Source organism: Ictalurus furcatus, chromosome 12, assembly GCF_023375685.1.
Source record: "Ictalurus furcatus strain D&B chromosome 12, Billie_1.0, whole genome shotgun sequence".
Classification (NCBI taxonomy): domain Eukaryota; kingdom Metazoa; phylum Chordata; class Actinopteri; order Siluriformes; family Ictaluridae; genus Ictalurus; species Ictalurus furcatus.
Window position 1 is genome coordinate 21,598,666 of NC_071266.1, and position 22,113 is coordinate 21,620,778.

At 41.3% G+C, this 22,113-nt stretch overlaps 2 protein-coding genes across 4 annotated transcripts in view; one reads left to right on the forward strand and one right to left on the reverse strand.

The window, feature by feature from the left end:
* eif3i (eukaryotic translation initiation factor 3, subunit I) overlaps positions 1 to 5,807 on the forward strand; it is a 13,288-nt gene extending 7,481 nt beyond the window's left edge. Inside the window, exons 4-11 of the mRNA XM_053637496.1 lie at positions 1,243 to 1,308; positions 1,980 to 2,129; positions 2,984 to 3,111; positions 3,339 to 3,449; positions 3,867 to 3,956; positions 4,284 to 4,357; positions 5,230 to 5,322; positions 5,579 to 5,807. Coding sequence (XP_053493471.1) covers positions 1,243 to 1,308; positions 1,980 to 2,129; positions 2,984 to 3,111; positions 3,339 to 3,449; positions 3,867 to 3,956; positions 4,284 to 4,357; positions 5,230 to 5,322; positions 5,579 to 5,660 — 794 coding nt within the window. The 3' untranslated portion in view covers positions 5,661 to 5,807. The remainder of the gene's footprint in view (positions 1 to 1,242; positions 1,309 to 1,979; positions 2,130 to 2,983; positions 3,112 to 3,338; positions 3,450 to 3,866; positions 3,957 to 4,283; positions 4,358 to 5,229; positions 5,323 to 5,578) is intronic.
* A 1,513-nt stretch (positions 5,808 to 7,320) lies between these two features.
* Positions 7,321 to 21,558, reverse strand: hdac1 (histone deacetylase 1). 3 transcript variants are annotated; one of them, XM_053637493.1, is made up of 14 exons: positions 20,784 to 21,545; positions 19,910 to 20,022; positions 19,689 to 19,806; positions 16,747 to 16,821; positions 16,484 to 16,622; positions 15,305 to 15,446; positions 14,822 to 14,914; positions 14,630 to 14,738; positions 14,396 to 14,536; positions 13,217 to 13,325; positions 12,968 to 13,095; positions 11,724 to 11,882; positions 10,105 to 10,153; positions 7,321 to 9,261 (listed from the first exon to the last, which is right to left on the reverse strand). In XM_053637493.1, the coding sequence occupies exons 1-14, from the start codon at positions 20,926 to 20,928 to the stop codon at positions 9,234 to 9,236; spliced, it is 1,548 nt and encodes a 515-aa protein (XP_053493468.1). In that variant the 5' UTR covers positions 20,929 to 21,545; the 3' UTR covers positions 7,321 to 9,233. The 3 variants fall into 3 exon arrangements, with proteins under 3 accessions (XP_053493468.1, XP_053493469.1, XP_053493470.1); XM_053637494.1 differs by having other exon boundaries at positions 11,736 to 11,882; positions 20,784 to 21,516; XM_053637495.1 differs by lacking the exon at positions 7,321 to 9,261 and having other exon boundaries at positions 10,101 to 10,153; positions 11,736 to 11,882; positions 20,784 to 21,558.
* Between the last annotated feature and the right edge of the window lie 555 nt (positions 21,559 to 22,113).

Consider the following 22,113-nt stretch of genomic DNA (forward strand, 5'->3'; position numbering starts at 1 on the left):
GAGAGAGAGGGATAGAGAGACAGACACCGTGAGAGAGAGAGAGGGATAGAGAGACAGACAGCGTGAGAGAGAGGGATAGAGAGAGAGAGAGAGAGAGACGGCGTGAGGGAGGGGGAGAGAGAGAGAGAGAGACGGCGTGAGGGAGGGGGAGAGAGAGAGAGAGAGACGGCGTGAGGGGGAGAGAGAGAGGCGGCGTGAGAGACGGTGAAAGAGGGATAGAGAGACAGACCGCGTGAGAGAGAGGGATAGAGAGACAGACACCGTGAGAGAGAGAGAGGGATAGAGAGACAGACACCGTGAGAGAGAGAGAGGGATAGAGAGACAGACACCGTGAGAGAGAGAGAGGGATAGAGAGACAGACACCGTGAGAGAGAGAGAGGGATAGAGAGACAGACACCGTGAGAGAGAGAGAGGGATAGAGAGACAGACACCGTGAGAGAGAGAGAGGGATAGAGAGACAGACACCGTGAGAGAGAGAGAGGGGGATAGAGAGACAGACACCGTGAGAGAGAGAGAGGGATAGAGAGACAGACACCGTGAGAGAGAGAGAGGGATAGAGAGACAGACACCGTGAGAGAGAGACGGCGTGAGGGAGAGGGAGAGAGACACGGCGTGAGGGAGAGAGAGACACGGCATGAGGGAGAGAGAGACGGCGTGAAGGAGAGAGAGACACGGCGTGAGGGAGAGAGAGACGGCGTGAAGGAGAGAGAGACACGGCGTGAGGGAGAGAGAGACGGCGAGAGGGAGAGGGAGAGAGAGACGGGGAGCGGGAGAGAGCGATGGCGTGAAGGAGAGGGAGAGAGGGATAGAGAGATGGACAGCGTGATGGAGAGACAAACAGCGTGAGAGAGAGGGATAGAGAGTGATGGGGAGAGAGAAAGAGAGACAGACAGCATGAGCGAGAGACAGTGTGAGAGAGACATAATATGAGCAAGAGAGAGAGACAAAGCATGAGAGACAGAATATGAGAGAGAGACAGCAATAGACAGAGGGAGACGAGAGTGAGACAGACACAGAGAACTTGATCCCTGAGGGTCACAGCAGCCGACAATTACAGACGTAACACACGACATTACACACCAAATACTAACAAGACACACTTCTCTGTAAGTCAGTGAGTACGGTGTAATGTGGAATAAAGTGTCCAGATAATGAAGTGAACACACACACACACACACACACACACACACACACACACACACACACACACTGCTGCTTGAAGTTTGCCTTAATAAAGTGAAGGGGACACGAAGCACGTGCTGACAGGATCTGCTGATAACAGCTGCAGACTGTGGGACTGTGAGACGGGTTAGTGACTGTTCTACTTCTACTACTAACTCCGTGATCACACTACACGCTCGAATATCATTAACGTGTGTGTACCGTACGTATACGCATGCACCATCCACTTTATCAGAACACCTGCACATCCATGCAATTATCCAAGCAGCCGATAACGTAGCAGCAGCACAACACACAAACTCATGCGGGTACAGCTCAAGCACTTCAGTTCACATCAAACATCAGGCTATAGTGAGCTCCTGATGTCACCTGGTCGCTTTACAATCCTCAGCTGTCCAGTTTCATTGAACCTTGTGGGATTCTGTTGGGCATCAGCCTCGATGTTCGGCCGTGTTGTGCGTTCTGAGATGCTCTTCAGCTCACCGTGGCTGTAAAGAGTGGTTACGTGAGTTACCCTAGTATTCCTGTCAGCTCGAACCCAGTCCAGCCCGGCACAAACATCACGTTCTACACGAGTAATGCACTTAACCAGCTAGCTTATATCATAATAGCTACGGTTTTATTTATTTTATTTTTTTAGCTGCGTTAATTACTGTGTTTGTCGCAAACCCTGGCAGCACACTGGAGCTTTCATTGGCTAAGAAGTTTGCTTTGTCCGACCCTGATAGAATATTTCATTCAAAACGAATTGCCTGCTGGGAAACGCTCACGAGTAAGGTCGCTGCGTTTCTCCTCAGGTAAACAGCTGGCCGTGCTCGATACCAACTCGGCAGTGAGGACGTGTGGCTTTGACTTCAGCGGGAACATCATCATGTTCTCCACGGACAAACAGATGGGCTACCAGTGCTACCTGAACTTCTTTGATCTGCGAGACCCCCAACAGATCGGTAAGCTTTAACAGGAGCAGTTATGAATCAACGGGTATTGAACCCAAATTTGTGAGGACCCAGCTACCTAAAGGTCTGGATAATCATCTAGCATAACTGAATGGTGATAACCTTTACTCTTTAAAGTGCACCTGTTATGGTTTTGAATCGTGCCTAATTTTATTTTTTTTTCCCACCATCACAAACGACTCGTTCAAGGATCCGTTCACTCTAAACTCCTCCTTTCAGAGAGCATACTCTGCTCTGATTGGTCATATGTCACAGTCTGTTGGGATTGGTCTACCGCTTCCAGTGCGTGTCGGAAAGGAAACGCCCACTACCATATCCGAGTTTACCTTATCCATAATAGTTTCGCTTTTAACTAGTGCCACTGTGTGTGTGTAAATATCTATCTATCTATCTATCTATCTCTCTCTCTATATATATAGAGAGAGAGAAAGAGAGGGAGAGATATCCAAATAGTAATATAAATTCACTATTAATAAATATTAAGTTAAATAAAAGAAATATCTAAACTGAGCCAAAAAACATACTCCAATTTAAAACAGACATCCAAAATTAATCAAAAACACTTCAAATAACATGATAAAATCGGTCAGTGACAGTTTTTATTTCGCCTCTAGAGGCCGCTCTCGTACTGTATAATGACAGCGGACCCTTCTCAGCCGCTCCCGCACGGACACATCTGGGAAAAACTATCGATCAGTGTGGATTTTTGCTGATAAATGATAAATCCGCCAATCAGTTATCGCTGCTGATTAATCTGGAAAACCGATCACTCATTCAACCTCTAATGTCAAGAGATCAGATACTTTGTGCTAACAGTCATTAACGGTGTTTTTCATTTTTCTCAGAGGACAACCAGTCGTATCTCTCCGTGCCGTGCAGCGAGTCAAAGATCACGAGTGCGGTTTGGGGGCCGCTCGGAGAGTTTGTCATCGCAGGACATGAAAATGGAGAAATCAACCAGTTTAGCGCCAAGGTGCATTTCCCCACATCCACTGTTTTAATATACGTGTATTTGTAGCCCACATCTAGTCGCCAACGGTCGCTGTCGCTCACGTCGAAAATGAACGACCTTTGATCGCTGTTTGTGTGAACGTAGCTTTAAACAGAATGTTTTATCACCACATGTCTGCTGTGAGGTTTCAGAATGTTGCAGTAACCGTGTGTGTGTGTGTGTGTGTGTGTGTGTGTGTGTGTGTGTAGTCTGGGGATATCCTGACTACAGTGAAGGAGCACACGAAGCAAATCAACGACATCCAGTCCTCTGTAGACCTCACGATGGTCATCACAGCATCTAAAGACTGCGCTGCTAAGGTTTGTATCATATCCGTTAAAGAACAGAGAAAAGCCTTCAGTACGGTCGCTTGATGAATCCGTCTGGTTTCAGTTGCCCTGGAATTTCCAGGTCTTTCTGAAGCAGTTATTTAGCAGAAAGCCTTTGTGCACGTCATCAATAGCTGTGTGGAGATTTTTTCCTGGTTAAATAAATGTTTCCATTCACCTTTTTTTTTTTGAATATCACGTAATAAAACCCCAGATGGAAACACCAGATGTGAATAAAATCTCCAAAATGTGTAATCGGTGTATTCACGAGTGTGGAGCAGCGAAGTACATTTACGGCATTTGGCAGCTACATTTTGAATCACAACCAACATTTTTTTGTTTGTTTCTGGTTGATTAGTTATGTATATTGTGTACATTATGTATATTAGATCTGTTGCTTCTTCGCAGCTCTTCGATTCGTCGTCATTAGAACACATTAAAAGCTTCAAGACCGAGCGACCCGTGAACTCTGCTGCCATCTCGCCCATCATGGACCACGTGAGTCATTTGAAATCTAGCGTGTACCTCAGAAATCACAAATAATCCTCGAGGATATTGTGCGTTTCTCATTATAACTTAAAAAAACAAACAAAAAAAACCCATTCCCTCTAATATGCCTTGAGTTACACATCAGCTCTAGGAGAATGAAGGAACATGGGTTTTCTGTAATACGCAGTGTCCGTCAATCAGGAGTCTCGATTTTTAGTCTGTCAGCGTGAACTGTGTGTGGATCGTGCTTTAGTTCTGTAGAATTAAAAGCCGATCATGTCATGAAATGTGTGTTCAGGTAATACTGACTGCTCTTCCTGTTGTGCTTGTGTCCAGGTGGTCATGGGAGGAGGTCAGGAAGCCATGGAGGTCACAACCACTTCCACTAGGATTGGCAAATTTGAAGCCAGGTTGGTACACACACACACACACACAGGCGCACATACACACATACGTTAGCTGTAATCTTAGCCTAGTTATTTAAGGTCTTTGATAAACACTTTACTGATCTGAGCGAGGCACATCAAGTTACACATAATATCAAACAGTATGTGATTAAAATAATGAATAGGTATGGAGGGAGCACGGTGCTGTAGTGGTTAGCACGTTCGCCTCATACTTCCATGATTGGGGGTTAGAATCCCGCCTCCACACTGTGTGTGTGAGCGTGGAGTTTGCATGTTCTCCGCGTGCTTTAGGGGCTTCTCCCGGGGACTCCAGTTTCCTCCCCGAGTCCTTTGTAGGCAGATTGGCATGTCCAAGAGTGTCCGTAGTCTATGAATGGGTGTGTGATTGTGCCCTGAGATGTATGTGTACCTCGCTTGGCACCCCTGGGATCGGCCCTAATTCTAGATTCCCTGTGACCCAGTAAGGATAAGCGGTACAGAAGATGGATGGATGGAATAGTCAACGTGAGTGTAATGCAGTGAAAGTCATCAGTGAGCTCAGATCGCAGGACTTCCAGGAAGCCCATCCGCATCCTACACTGAATAATGAATTGCTTTATGTGGCTGGTCTATAAAAAGTCACTAGACAGTGGAAAAAGCCACAAGGACACCTACATGGTGAAATCCAGAATTGATGAATATGCAAATGAGCGCACCAGTTGTCCACATGACCACGCCTCCCTGCTGACAAATAACAAAACACAAACAACTTCTACATGCATTTGTGTTATTGAACCGACTCGAATGTTCTCTGATCATTCATTGATACGTTTTTCTTATATCCGTATGCACTGGGAATATTTTCCTGTATATTTTTCTCTCTCTTCCCCTTACAGGTTTTTCCATGCAGCCTACGAAGAGGAGTTTGGAAGAGTGAAGGGTCACTTCGGCCCTATTAACTGTGTGGCCTTCCACCCAGACGGCAAAAGGTATTTATTCAATTTTATTTCTTCTTTCAAACACTTAGTTTATGGCACATGATTTAGGTGTCTTCAGTGAGAGTCACTTGAGTTAACAGTTCCTTGGGAAAAGACACACGGCCTCCAGTTTCTCAACAAGTCCACGCCCAGCTTTTGTAGAAATTTAAAAAATTATCTATTATTATCTACTAACTCAGTCATGATGTTTAATCTCGTTAAAAATGTCCACCATTTTAAAACTTTTTTTTTTGTTGTTGTTGCACAGTTACAGCAGCGGAGGCGAGGACGGCTACGTCAGAATTCACTACTTCGATCCTCATTACTTCGACTTTGAGCTCGAGGCCTAAAATCACAAGACATCATTCCTGTTCAGATCATGGGCTTCATCAGTCAGAAATACAGCCTGTTTTTTACTCAGTTTTAAAGAGGGGCTGGACTGTTCCCGAGTATTTAATAAATCATATTCTCAATAAACAGTTTGACATACTAAATGGGATTTTAGTAGTGTTTGGTTTTTCTGACAGGACTCTAATTGACTACGTTTACATGGACAGCGGAAATCTAATTACTGATCTTACTCTGAATACCACAGTATTCTGATTTAAGGTGTTTACATTAGTCGCTTATAGAATATTCTTTTCATGTTCAGGTTTTACATGTTATAGAACATAGATCGATTAACGTCACGTCATTACGTCCCTCCAGAATTTCACGTATCGACATACAGTTCGTCTTCGTTGTGGTACCATATACAGTTTTGGGTGTTTCATTTTTACGAAAGCTTCAAGTGCAGTTAATTATTTGTCATGCTGTACCTGCTTGAAGCCGTGGGCTGCGTCTGAAACCGCGTACTTACCTACACGTATCTCGCCTACTATATAGCAGGTAAGTACGCGGTTTGGGACGCAGCCGTGCTCTCTTGTTTGCCGTAAAACGGTTGAGCTCTGCCGTGTGTGATCGTGTCCTGTCGCAGAATGCGGTGAAAACTCCCACACGACATTAATAGTGTGATTAAGGTGTGTACATGTCTGTAATACACTTCCATAATGTGACTAAAATAGGAATACTCCACATGTCTTAATTCCATTTATGTTTACTTCGAGTATGACTTTAGCCGGATTAAGGTAATTAGAAATAGAGGTTTACATGCTAGCTTCTTAATCAGAGTATCGGGTTAATATCGGATTATTGCTGTCCATGTGAACGCACTGATTTGCTCTGTGTAGATGATTGGATTAGGTTTAGATGTAGTTACATTACATACAGTTAATCTGCAATTCAGAATAAGAAGCTGTTTATAATCCTGGAGCCTGACTTAAATGTGTTGTAAATGCTGCTTATTACGTGAGCAACACCAGTGAATAGAGGCTGGTTCTCACAAAGTCTTGCCAAATTACCCTGAAACAGCGAACTCGGAAGGACAGGAAGACGTACACCGCATCTTTGCGAGAACTGAGATGAGCTGTGAGCTTCCTGTTGCGCAATAGCCCAGCACAATTCAACTAGTGGGACAGGGTCCTCATCTCTTCAGTGCTCAAGTAATATGTTTCAGCTGGTTTATAGATTTACTGTGAACTGGCTGATTAACCAAATGTTAATTAAGCATGCTGTGATGTAGTAAGCTCAGTGTCTGCAACTGTGTTAACTAACTACAACCTCACATTAACTAAACACTAAGCTAATGATAGCTTAGTTTAATTAAAATACTTCTGAGGGATTAATTCGACTTTTGACCAACTCTCTCTCCCTATATATATATAAATACACACACACGGTCAGACGTTTGTGGACACTCGACTGAAATGTTTCTCATGATGTTAAAAACCTGATCTCAAGATGTATGATTAAATGTTTGAAATCGGTGTTGTAGACAAAAATAAATCGTGCCGACATATTCATTTCTTTCATTACAAAAAAATATTTTATTTACCAAAAAAAAAATAAATATATTTTTTTTCTTTTAATGGACCACCATATTCCGAAAAAGCACTCAATAAGAGTCCAGCGTAGGTGTTAACTCCTTTTAATACCGTTTAAAAATCATCTCAGGGGAATTCCCCAAGAAATCAGTTGCGAAAACACCAAGAATACATTTCTGGAAATTCTAGGCAAAAAGGGTGTCTACTTTGAAGATGCTAAAATATTAAATTATTTTGATTTAGTTAATCACAAGATAATTCCTATAGCTCTATTTGTATTATTTTAGAGTTTTGATTACTTTGTTATTCTAAAATAGAAGCGTGTCTAATAAATAAATAAATATAAAATAATTCTTATTCTAAATCATCATATTTTGATTTATTTAGATTGTCATTAAAGACACCACAGGGTAACACGACAGGTATGGGTCAGTCCTCCATCATCCGCTATTGCTTTGCCACATTGAGGCTTATTTGGTGCTCATCTAATCAGTGTGGTGATAGCGTGCCCCACAAATGTTTCTATTTATTTCTTCCACAGAAATCTATGCTTTCAGCACTCTGTGTAAAACCTAATCACAGGGAAAACGTGTGATTGTTGTGGCCAAAAACGCTTGAATTTGCTGCCATTGCCATGAACGCAGGTGGTGATGTCACGTGACACGGTCATTTTGAAAAAGCCCAAGCTCCTTTGACTATTCTGGAGTTTGAATTTGCGTTCATTTCTGCGATCATGCTCAGAAACAAAAGCGAAATCCTTCCCGGAACTAAATGAATGATTTAATATGGTAGTCTAGTTTTCTTTATGAACTCATCCTGTGCTTTGAGTAAAATTCATTCACAACATTAAAGTGTATTTAGACACCGTTGTGCACGTAACTGCAAAGAAGCCTGCACCTGCTATAAAAAGACTGCCTGATTGACGCAGCGTATTGCTATCCTTTCAGCATTAGTGCTTCGCTGAGCTTTTCATTCGACTGGAACACAATTATCTCCTCACATTTAAAACACACCATGTCAAGGAAAAGCCTCGAGCCCTAACGTGAAGCTTAAACATTGATAGAAACTTCAGTTCCGGCTCATTTCCCCTGTTCAGTAATTCAGTAGGACAGGATTTTGATGAGGTGCTGAGACAGCAGGATCAGAGATGCGCTTAAATTGCTTCCAATCATGGAGCCATGGATAGAGCTGTTCATGTTATTTTGGGTCAAACTGATTTTTTTTTTTTTTTAACCTTTTAAGTGAACTTAAACTGGCTTGGTAGTCATTAGACTATAAACTGATGTCTTATTTAATAATACTTGCGCATTCAGTAACTGAAAGCTTTTAAAAGAATGGAGAGAGCATGTTCTCTTTTATTTACTTTACCAAAAAAAAAGCGCATATAATATAGACAATTCAAAACCACAGAACCGTGGAACTCCTAAAACTGCTATTTCTGGCCCTGTGAGCCATAAAACACAGACACGTCATTAAAACAAACAATTTTCTCTCTTAAAAATGAGGTAAAGGACACTGAGCCAGTGAGCAGCATCCAGAAAAGACAAAACCTAATAATACGGGAAACGATTGTATGTGTGTGTGTGTGTTTTCAAGTCCATGATTCCAAATAAGTTAGAGGTGAAGCTGTTCAGGTGAAGCACAGCTAATAACCATCTCTACTGCTTCTGGTCCTGTTCGAGGTGCTACTGTAAATTTCTACCTAATAAAAATAAAATAATGCAAAGATTCATAGCAAAAAAAAAAAAAAAAAAAAAAAAAAAGGAAAAAGAAAACGAGGGGGTGGGTGGGGAGGGGTTGCGATAAGGAAAGGATACATCTTACATTTCGACACGTGTAATGCAAAAAATCTATACCGCCCAATAAGAATACAAATAGTAAAAGGAGTCTTAGAAAATAATTTACAGTCTTTAGCTTGGACGCTAACATCAACAACGTGTGTGTGTGTGTGTGTGTGGGACAACTCAAGTTCAGTTCGTGCGTCTGTTTGGACTCGAGTGCTCAGGTTGTTTTCAGCTCTTCTTTTGGCCTTCAGAAACAGAAAAGGAGCATTAGTAATGTCAGAGAACACCACATTTAATAATAATAATTTAAAAAAAAGTTCACTTTTTCACCCCCTCACATCTGAGAAACCCTACATTCAATTCAATTTTATTTGTATAGCGCTTTTTACAACGGACACTGTCTCAAAGCAGCTTTACAGAAACATATAAACACAGGATATGGATTTGTGAATTTCTCCCTATTGAGCGAGATGGTGGTGAGGGAAAAACGCCCCAAGATGTTAAGAGGAAGAAACCTTGAGAGGAGCTAGACTCAGAAGGGAACCCGTCCTCATCTGGGTAACAACATGAATAACAATATTGGTTAATATTTAACCAATGAGAAGTGGTAGCAAGTAGCTGTATATTAGCTTCTGAAGCCAGCTGGAGAAACACTCAGTGAAATTTGGTTGTTGGATTTATAAAGTACATGCCAGGCTTTGTTCTAGCTCACCACCAGAGCCACTAACCATCACTGCTTCTTCCTAACAAGCTGAACTTTTCCTCATGATCTCTTGATTCCTATTTCCCCGTGTCATTTATAACAGGAGAAGATGAAACCGTAGTTATTATTTTTTTGCAGGTAGGAACTAAAGCTGCGAGTGGGGGACCTGAAGAAACGTCGGAACACACGCGCGCACACACACGACTGGTCCGAAGAATCAAATCGAGTCAATCGTTTCAATTATAGTTTCTTGTTTAAACTGCATAGCATTGGTAAAATGTTATCTGATGCACTTTGGCACTTTGTTACTTCACAGTGTGAACGTCTTAAAACATGACAATGAAAAATAACCCGGTAAACATACCGAGTACTTCAACACACTCACCCTTTTGTGTCCATTTTCTCTTCTGGGGTTTTCTCTTCCTCCTTCACATCTGCAGGAATGCGAAACATCAATCAGTTCATGAAAAATGCCTTCATCACCCCCCCCCCATTTCAATTAATCTTTAATAACAGTTTTTCCTGGTAAAAGTCGTGGTGGATCTGGAGTCTCTCAAGAATGCTGGGCGAGAGCTGGGATCACACAATTTAGAGACACTAATCCACCTACTTGCTATGGTTTAGGGGTCAGTGAGAGGAAAACCATGTGGACACGGAGAGAGCATGTGACTCATGGCGATGACACCAACGAGTGAACCGAGCTGTGAGGCGGGGACACTACCTTCTGCACCACTCTGACGTTCTTAGTGTATACACTGTCCGTTACGAAAGAACAGCTTCTTGAGCAGAGACATGGCACTGGAAGGACCTGGGATGCACCGAAATTTCTGTTGCTAAATTAACGTTTTTTGGCCAAAAGAGAAAACAAAAAACAAAATATGAGCTGAAAATGTTAGCCGCCATGCCCCGCCCCTCAGTGCTCAGATTTCACTCTATCTAACCGACGGTTATCACGGTGCTACCCGGCAAACAAGTATCTGCAGTGTTTGTTCTGCAGAAATGTCAAGAGGGGGGCACAGTGCAGAAGATCTTTTCCACGACAGGTGTGATACACCACCTGGAAACACGACATCCCATTCAACATGCAGAGTACAGCAAAGCAACAACAGAATAGAGGCCCTCTGCCAATCTGCGTTCTGCCCATTTTCATTAAAATGATTATGTAGCACATTTAAACTGTGTATTTGCAGGATGCTAGCCTAGAGCTGCTAAGTTCATTACTTGACTACTGTTTTGCATAATAGGTAACGTCACATTATTCGGATAATTGGATTTAAAAAAAAATAATAATAAATTTGTTTGTTACAGAACTGAATGATGAATATATTTAATATTGTTTTTTGTTTTGGTGTGTTCATTTCCATAAACATGAAATAATTTTACTGGTTTGTAATTTTCCAATTCAGATTCATGAAATGAATATAAGGTCTAACAATTATACCAAAAAAAAAATTATTTTATTTATTATTAATAATAAAATTTATTTTTTAAATTCATTTCCGGCCACGGTCATCCTGAATGTTCGGTTTATAAGAATTTAATGTGGGTTGGTCACTTAACATGGAATAAGCTTCGATCACTTCCTGTGGCAACTTCCTGTGCAGCTTAATAACAAGATCTGTGACGTTCCTCACGTTAATAACTACAATACGGCGCTTAGTTAGGTCGACCGCGAGAGCTAAAATCACTGCAGGCTTCGAGACAATTTGAGTCCTATATGTGCACGTGCAAAATTTCCAAATCCAAATTGTAAAAACAATCATTTGTGAATCCCCGCCCGGTGCGCCGAGTTCCCTAGGAAAGGCTCCAGGTTCCCTGCGACCCTGTGTAGGATTAAGCGGATGGATAAATATACACAGGCAGACCCACGTGTGTGTGTGTGTGTGTGTGTGTGTGTGTGTGTGAGAGAGAGATAGTCAGATGTCCAGAAACCTTTTGGCCATGTATTGTGAAGTTCAGTCCTAAACTGTTTTCAGAATGCTGAAGAAGTGTTGCTCGCTGTACCTGTGCGCTCACCTTTCTTCTCTTCCCCATCTTTCTCCTCCTCGGTCTTCACTCTCTTGACCTTCTTGTAGTTGGCTGCGTTTCTGCGGCCGCCTTGTCCTTCGTCCTCGGAATCGGAGAACTCCTCGTCGCAGGCTATCCGCTTATCATGGGCACGGACTGGCAAAGAAAAGTATTTTAATTAGTTTTAAATAAATCGCTCCTGATGTTAGACAGCAGAGTGGTGAATGACACCACTTTGGAAAATGAAGTCTTGGGAGGAGAAACACTTAGGTTTTGAGGTACAATTTCACGTGTGAGCAACTTGCATTCGTTTTCTCCTTTAAATTTGCTGCAGCGGCTTTGTTTACCGCCGAGCACATCCCCCCCCCCAGGCTACAGCAAATATTTATCAAACTCAGCGTTTAGGCTTGTTTGTTAACAAAAGGATAATGGAGATCATCCTGCTCTTTGTGCCATTTACCCTCTTTTCCTCACCATTCATGGAGGAACGAGGTTCATATTGGGTCCTAAAACTCCCAGTTCACATCCTTACGGGCTAAATGTTGGTTATTCAAGTCCACCTGTCCCTTCAAAAGCCCATATACCCATCCAAACGCTGTACACTACTACTCCAACATCAACATAACCATCACAAAACGTACTGAAATATTCAAAAGGAAGAGCAGGGTGCCAAGAAGAGTGCACAAAGGAAGAGACCAAGTATGTATCAAACATGCCCAAGGCACAGACAAAATTATTCCACTGCCCAAACAAATAAAACAAAACAAAAAACACTGATTTGACAGTGATAACTGCCTCATACTCTTATCAGGTCTTTGGGTTTGTTCTTATCTGCATCTGGACACTGTTGGACGTTAGATCAAATCAGGATCTTGAAGATTTTCAGCTATGCCTAAAACATTATATGCACCAAGAAATGTGGATTAAGAACCCACGAGCGTGCCTACGATTCAGCCTGATTTAATTATAGTGCTACCATTCACCATTAAAAAAATCAAAACAAATACCTCAAATGGACAAATATGACTAGAGGAACTGGTTTGAACAAAACCAATAATTGATTTAAAATGTTTCACATCTGAAAATAAGATGATTCTTTACTGAGAATTATGACGAATTAAATTAACAGAAAAAAAAAAAGAGTCTTAAAATTAATAAAATAAAAGGCTGAATTATCAGTGTAACCAGGTGTGTTAAGTTTGAGAGGAGAGCCACTGTAAAAAAACGAATAGGATACGCACTGGGGATGCGTTTGTCCGGGTCGTCCTCCTCGTCCCCGCTGTCCTCCTGCACAGCATCCTCTGGGATCGCCTGCATCTGCACTCCGGGAGCGTGAGGCAGCATGCGCAGGTTCTCAAACAGACGCTGCCTAAACACAGAGGACAGATCAAATCAGCATATCGTAACGGAGACCAAAATTCAAGCTCAAATACAAAAAGTCAAAAAGAAAAGAAGAAAAAAAAAAACCCATCAGCGATTGACACACTCACTTGATCTTTTCTAGGTAGTCGTTTGTGTTCTGGTTGGTCATGTTGGAGGGACTGATGTGAAGCTTGAAGTCAGGTCCGAAATATTCAAAGTAATCGTTGTATGGAAGCTCTGAAAATCAGGGGGGGGGGGGGGGGGGGGAGTTATCACCATGCTAGAACACGACTCTATAGAATAAAAGTCAAATAATTAAATTACGCTCTACTGTTAAATTAAATCAAGCCATTTATCTGATTTCCTGATGCTCCAAAGGAGCGATTGTAATATACGTGTCTATTCACCACGGAGAGACGCTGGAAGTATGTTTTAGGCATTACTGCATGTTCTATTTTTTTTTTTTAAACTTATGTACTATACAAGTCCTATTTGTATGCCACTTCAGTACAAAAGGTTTCAATTCCACCAAAAGACATTTACTGGTCAGGGGTCAAGCTTGTGTTAAATACTCTAAAATAATAATCTGTATCGGCCCAGTCTCTCTGGGATTTCACGATCGCAGAAAAAACTCCGCAATATTTGGAGGAGCTTGCAATTGTTCCAGAATTACCGCAGATTTGTGCCAAGATGCGTCACATGACATCATCGCAACGTACCTTCAGACAAAGCCCTCTTCGATTCGTGTGTGTCGAGCACGCGTACAACAAAAAGGTCTCATTTACCAACAAACATTGCTGAAAACTATTCTGTGCGATTGCGCCAATTCGAGTAGATATCTCTGCAAATTGCATTGCAACTTTTTCTAACGAACCTACTTTGTTCAGCCATGAGCAGTATTTTGCTTGAATTTCCTCATTTGTACGCCGCTTTGGATAAAAGCGTCTGCTAAATGAATATATGTAAATAATGCTAAATGCGTAAATAAATGTAAATATGGCCTAAAATACACATCACTGTACTTGAACACTTGAAGCATATTATAAATAGATCATTGATGCCAGCAGTTGAATTAACCTGTTCAAGTCCCACTGGAACATGAAAGCACCCAGTCCTTATACATTTAGGCTTGTGTTAGAACACTTATTTATTTCCACATTGTTCATCTTTTTCCTTGTGGCGCTAAACGATTACGTTATAAACTGAACATCTGGGGTTTATATTACTGTTAGTGAAATCACATTGTATTCAAAACATAGACTCAAAGCTGGATTATCCAGTACAAGGACATAAAATATAAAACTTGCCATTAGGAATAGTGCTATCCAGGGCCACGGCTGTCTCATAGGTCCAGCAGCGAGCCACGTTCCTGATGGTGTAGCCTCCTCCACCCAGCATGAGCAAGGGCAGGTTAAAACTCTTCATGTACTCCACACACTTCGCGTGACCTGAAGAGCACACAGGCTCACTGTTAACACACACAAACACTAAACAAATCACAGAACTCTCAAACAGTACATGGATATTACTCTCGGAGTGACCTTTGATGGTGAGGTTGAAGCAGCCCAGCCTGTCCCCAGACAGAGAGTCAGCACCACACTGAAGCACTACAGCACTCGGCTGGTACATCTCCATCACTTTGGCCATGATCTGAAAACACCACGTGCGTTTAATCGGTTAAGCGGGAGTCAAAATCCGAAAGCGACTACATTAAGGTCTCTTTACTGACGTACAGGTTTGAATATGGCTTCGTAAGACTCGTCATCGATCCCATCCCTGAGTGGGTAGTTCACGGCATAGTATTTGCCCTTTCCAGCACCGATGTCCTGCAAGAAACCGTACGTTAGCCTCGTCGATGCCAATCCAAGCATGTATTCACGAAAATAAACAAAAGACATCGCACAGAAAATGGCACCATATCAACAGTTACACGTTTTGTTAAACAAGACGTTATAAAAATTGCTTATTATTACACCTAGAGTACGTGGAGCATCCGCCGTACAGCTCCGTCTGAATTAGCCGTTACTATAGAAACGATAACGTATTAAAACGAGCGAGTTAGCGCAAATCTGTAATTTGCCTTGCAGCCAGCACTACAGCAAACAAATCATCTCCTCCTGATTTCAGAATTCAGCAACACTGTGGCACGAAGAGTATAGCTAAGGATTTAATCGGTTCAGTAGAAATAACCCGACGGATATAAAAATAAAACTTACTCTGAGGTCACCTGTGCCAGGAAAGTACTCTCCATACTTATGGAAAGACACGGTCATGACACGGTCTGTGGTGTAAAAGGCCTCCTCTACTCCGTCGCCGTGGTGGATGTCGATATCGATATACAGAACTCTTTGATGGTACCTGATAAAATCATATCAAGACAAAAAAAGTGTGTTGTTTTTTTTTTTAAGATCAGCTCAAAAGGATTTTAAAGATGCGTCAGTGAGAGACAACTAAAAGCATTTCAAAAAAATGAATCAGAAACAATAATGTAAATAGTCAATGAGCAATCATTAGTGCTCTTAGAGACGACCTTCTGAAATTTTGGCACATATTTATGTAAAAGATTGTCAGAACTGGTGAAAAATTTACATCTGACGGGGGTTCCAGAATTGAGTGTCGCAAAATGGCTCAATAGCCCCAACTACAAAATTTCACCGATGTGTGCCTCGCGCCACGTTTCACCTACATGTACAAAATTCGGTAATCATGTGTAAGATGCCAATACGTACAAAAACTTCTCTTGAACCCATGCCCTAAACTCAACAGGAAGTCAGCAATTTTGGCTTATCTCTTAAATTTTTGCCATTTCCAGGCCTCGTACTTTAACGAACTCCTCCTAGAGATTTCACCAGATCGGCATCATATTTGGTCAGTCTCATCTAAAGGCATAGGCAATGCTATATTACGAAGCTTTTGAGTTTTCGCTGCACGGCGTGGGTTTTTTCACAAATTTCGATGTTTCACCATGAAACAGGAAGTTGCTATAACTCAAACATAGAATGTCCAATCTGCTCAAAACTTAACATAATTTAATTTTCATTTATTACTACAACACAGGTGAAGTTTTATACGGAATCATGAAAACGTTCTTTTCTCTAATCTTACTTTTAATATCCACAACAATAAATTTATCAATACTTTTTAGTTTGAATTTTTTTTTTTTTTTTTTTTTTTTTTTTTAAACACTGACATCATACCGCCCACCCCTTAATTAACGCCGCCAAACTAGTCATTGTTATGTTAAGTTACGTTCTGCTTCAACACAGTACAGACTAAACGACAGCCTGGTTAAACTACAGGTTTTCTGCTGTTTATCTTGAGGAGCTGCAAGTAATAAGGATTTCAGCCGTCGCCACGCTGGAAGTGAAAACCCTGATACTGAACAGAGGACGCACTTGAGCAGTTCCAGGATGGCCAGCACGATGTCGTTGACGTAGCAGAAACCGGACGCCTCCGACTTCTTGGCGTGATGAAGACCGCCCGCCCAGTTAATGGCGATGTCTGTCTGCTGCTTGTTTAGTTTCACGGCACCCGCTGGACACAGAAACACAAGTCTTTAAATCATCTGCATCGGGTTTGTCATCTACTAGAAGTCAATTAGCCGGCAGCGCTTAGGAATCCTGTGAAAAGGAAATCCCGTCTGGATAAAAGCGCTTACCGACAGAGCCGCCTGTTGAAAGCTGACAGAACTCAAACAGGCCGTCGAACACGGGGCAATCTTCACCCACGTTAACTGAGGAAGGAATACAAATGAGCACATTACTAGCAAAAGGAATACACTGCAAAGGAAGTGAGGCTTGTTATCATCCAAGACGTTTCTGGCCTATTTTTAATAAATATTCAGTGAAATATCTGATGGGGTTTTTTTTTTCTATACAGTAATCACTTTCGCTCTGGTTAACTGGCATACAAGACTGATGATTAGTCACGAGCATCATCAACAAAAAGCCATTCACAGCTTACACACCAACACCTCATTAACCACCGTTCCAATTTCACACTTAGCATTAGCCATTAATAAGAGAAAACTGCTGAGAGGGTGTAGTTGTGGTCTGATTAGTTCACAGTATTTGCAGTAAGCAGTGAGGCAGAGCAGCAAATTGATGGGGTGTACATTCATCACACCTGAGCAACACTACTACTACTACTAATTTATTACTGTGTGAATAATTACACTCAGACATAAGTGTCTACAAGTATTCCTTTATACGGATGTGTTCTTTAGAAAGGTCACGTCACTGTTATTGAACTACCACAGCCAAGCTAAGGGTGTTAACTCATCTTATTTAGTGTTGCTGTCTTGGCTGTCAAATAACCAATGGCGTATCTCTACGATCAAACCCACGTCTGGTCAGAGCAAACAAAATCGATATCTATTTAAGGCTGTAGTAAGTAGATTTTTATTCATTGTCCAACTTAAATCTGACTTGGATTAGTGGTGAGATTTATTTAAATGACGGACGCGTTGAGGTAAATGAGGAATCACGAGTCACGCACAGACTTGTTCTCGTGTCACTGTGTGCTCAAATCTATCGCTCTTTTGTGTTTGCATAAACATGACACAAACCGTGTTCAGGGTTAAATTATTGTTTTGTGAGGACAGATAAACTGATATTTAAACTGATTAAAATGTAAAACTCAGACCATTTGTATCCACACAGCCTTTAACCGCACTTGTTCTAGTCACTTGCACCATCTTAATACAAACTAGGGCTGTCGACCGATCAAAACTTTTTTTTTTTTAAATCTAATAAATCGCACAATTTGTTGCAATTAATCACTTTGTTCCTTCTTAAGACTGAAGCTTGTAATTAGGAGGTCGACCAATTGATCAACTGAGCAACATTTTACTTTGAATGTTTTCATTCAGTATCAGTTTTAAAAACTATTGGTTGATTAATCGGTTATCGGCAGGACTTGGTAAAATCCACTACCGCTCGACCTCTAGCTGTAATAACGGATAATTACACGTAAAATCATGGAATTAACGTAGAATCGAGGCAAAGAAGGTATATTTAAATTCAAATACTATTATTTAATAGTTTCCAGTAAAACCATCAAAGCCCTCAAAATTGTCTGCTGGCTTGAAAAGCATATTTCTTACATACGCTAAACAGAAATAAAGACAAAACCCAGGCCTACATGTTATCCGAATGATTTCTCTCAGTCCGCCGTCTTCTACTACGTTAACTTGGCGGCAGTTCTTATCCATCCGTGTTAGTCAAAGCATTGGTCACTTTCTCACTTACAGGTTTTATTATTCGCCTGAGAACCGCACTCCTGTAATATAGTTTTGGTAAGGAGTTTTGCTTTGAGGTGATCCGTCAAAAACGAATTACTTCTGTGGTAACTAAATTCGGCTTTGCAAACTGTGCAGATTACTTTTGTTTTCTCCAAAAGATCCGTCAGCAACTTTTTACAGTGAATCTTTCCGCCTGAAACTCCTTCCTTGTCCTTATCCATCCTCAGTCAGGATAGCTCAGTTTGGCACCGCACAGGTCGTCCCAAGTGGTAAGTCAGCCACGACAGGAAGTAAAGAGAACGAGTTGTGTTCATTTATTGAACAAGTTAACTATTTTAAGATTTAGCACAAGAACTAAAGTGTTGATTTTGACAGCACTAGTAAAGACGTTATTGTGTCCTTTCCTGCATTACATCTAAAACCGGCTTACAGCCTACATAAAGATACATGAACAGTGGTGTACGGACAGCGAACGCACTGTAACAACACCTGGTGCGGTGCAACCGTGTCCTGAAAAGTCAAGCCAAAAAGTTTCGATCGCCCCCAGGTGGCTGAATGCAGTACAGGTCATAAACCTCTCCCTCTCCATGTAATCGAATGGGACGCGAGACAAACTAAATCAAATTACACTTAGAATAAATTTTTTCCAAAGATGTTTTCTGGCATTTTAGGTAGATATCATCATGCTGATGTAAGTTCAAGTGTTCGTTTGTTAAAAAAAAAAAAGTTTGATTTCATTTAGTTATTTGAGGTTATAAAAACAGGGGCGTGGCGTCATGATTGCCAGCTGTGATTGACAGCTTCTCTGACCGAAGTAGTCACTGAGGCACCAAAGGATTTCCCCCCCCAGGATCTTCAGGGGGAAATCAGAGCTTTAACTTTAATTTCTACATTTCCATAACTGACATAACGAGTTGTAAAAGTTCAGGGGCATGTGCTTGCGATTGATTCTGCGGGAGTGTGGGCGGGACCTCAATACCGTGGCTCCACTTCATGCTCACTACTGCGCAGACTCGGGCTCTGAGACGTCAGCGCCATATTGGGACGTTGGGAAAAAAAATATATATACAAAAATACAAAGAATATGGATTCACAAATGTTAAATTATAATTTAATCTGGAATATAGGGGGGAAAAAAAAAAATAGTATGCTGGTCAAGTCAATTTGGGATTGTCTGCCTAAAAAGTTTAGTAACCTGAGTGTGATGTAATAATTTACGACACGCGAATGCTTTCAACTTATACTTTGTGCTTTTTGGTAGATGAGTCACTGTTCTTGTGGACAGAATTTTTCTTAACATATGAACTTCATACTCCTTGTGAGAATAAAGCAGGCGTCAGGCAGGTAAAGGTACTCACATCTCTGCATCTGCTTGCTGTACTCGGACATGTTATCTGGGCGGATGGAGCGGAGGAACTTGATGTAGTCGTCACTGTGGTATTTGGTCATCTCTTCAGCGTTGGCTTTGTGGGGCCTCTGACAAGAAAACACGCACGAACATTTCATTTTTCCAACCACTGAATCCCAATATCTCACTTACACTTGAGTAAAGAAGGGGAAAACAGTTCCCTTCTCTTACATAGATCTCCATCTTCCTATAGAGGCCATAGTTGAGGAGGAGGTTGTGGGTCATGCGGATGCGGTGAGGCTTCATGGGATGACCCTGGCCATAGTAATAATTCCCAACATCACCTGGAAACGAGTGGATTAGACAGAAAAGATGTTCAGAATCGAGCGGGAGGACAACAATCAAGTATTTAAACAGTCAGAAATGTCGTTTTACCCTACACTGCTTGAAGCGATGGAAGGAAGTTTGCTTTGCAACAGACAAAACCCTTGACGCACATCTCAGTTTTTTTTATTTATTATTACCCCTTAATTACCCAGGCTAGCCGGCTAATTAAGTGCCATCCTCCAATCCTAGAAGCTCCGAAGCATAAAAACAGCTAGGAATAAACGCAATCCTGAAAGAAAATCTGTGTATTAAATTGCAACCGTTCCTCCAGAACCAAAACGAGCACCGCTTTGCAAGAAAACTTAACAAACGGATGAGCTAAACTTGCTAACTTTGATTAGCTATTCTCTCGTGCAGGCGTGCTAGCATGCTAGTCACGAACTAGCGACTAGCTTTTGCTGATTTTTTCCCCCTACTCCAAATTATGGAAGCCAGCAAGCATTACTGTATTTGACCGTATAAAAAAGTGAACTTTTAACACAATTCCGAGACATTACGCACGGCCAGTTTTACCACTGCGCTTGCTTTTGCTTTGCTAGCTAACTAGCCAGCATCAAGTGCATCATGCTAACCGGCTAAACCGGGCTAACAATCAGCCCAATGCTGAAGCGGAAGAAAACAATTTGCACAAAGTCTACCTGAAGAGAAGGAAAAATACTTCTTTTCATTGCTGTAAAAGTGAAAATATGATCTTGCGCCTCAGTGCCCGGCTTCTTACCGTCATAATAATAGCAAACTTTCTTCTTTGTTCCTTGGGAAGTCAGCGCCATTTTAGCTCCGGTTACAGTCTGAGGCTGAAGCCTGCCGGACTTTCTGCAGCTCACTTCAACTACAACTTGGCTCCACACGTCTACACCAATCATCGTTCAGCTTTCCGTTCTTAGGGGCGGGACCATCGTGTCTCTACACCAATCAGCTCCTTACACTGCTCCCTCAATTTCTTCACACATTGTTGCTTTCAGTTCAAAACTCTTTAACGTTGTGGGAATGTCCCACAGCTTAACCAGTGTGAAATTATTGTTACTGGCCAAAACTTTATTCATTTTTATGTTTGTATCTCTTTTTCAGGCTTCTCTTAATTGGCATTCATAAAAAAAAAAAAAAAAAAAACCCCAAACAATGGGTGTCCACTTACCCTCAAACAGAAACAAATGAGGATGTGGTTTTCAGTTCTAAGTAGTTCATTTTCTCTTATTTTAAAACAATAGTGAATTTGATTTGGTATGTAATGAATAAAACATGATAGAGATATTTTGTTCTTCTTATACAACAACAACTTGCCCAAGATTACAATTCTTAAAATATTAAGGAATGACACATCTGCTTATTTAACCATTTAAGCACTTATAGTTACATTGAATGTAGTTGAACTTCCACTAGACAAATTAGTTCCTGTTATCACTTATGTTATAACAGAAATAAACAGTCGTCCCATCACCAGCCTGTCATTTATTACTTCATGAAGTTAATGAAACAAAAATAAATAAATAAATAAAAATGCAGCTTGTCCTGTTATACAAGCTCCTCTGTCCAAGACTTTCCTGTGGTGGAAAATGTACTGACCGTTACAAAGAGCTGACAGTGGATAGTCCTTCTATAAATATAAAATAACCATCTTTTAACAGAAAACTACACCATATCATATTAAAGCAATATCGCACTAGCAAGAGTGCTGCGATTCAGGTGTAGGTAATCACAGCCATGTCAATATTCAGTACAACAGCAGGATTGCGAGTGTGATATTGCTTTAATATAAACAGTTCTATTAATAAGACATGAATATTAAGGAACTGACATTTCAGACACAATATGGCCAAATATTTTGTTTATTTTTTCTATGTCAACATAAATAGTTCCCAATCAAGCCACTGCTGGACAAAATGTAGCGTTGATAGTAAGCATAGTAACGTGTTCAGTGTAATGAAATATTGCTTGATTTGGAATTTAATGTAGCCCAACAGTTAAGGCTCTGGGTTACTGATCAGAAGGTCAGTGGTTCCAGTGCCAGGCTGCCACCATTGGGCCCTCAAGCAAGGCTCTCAACCCTC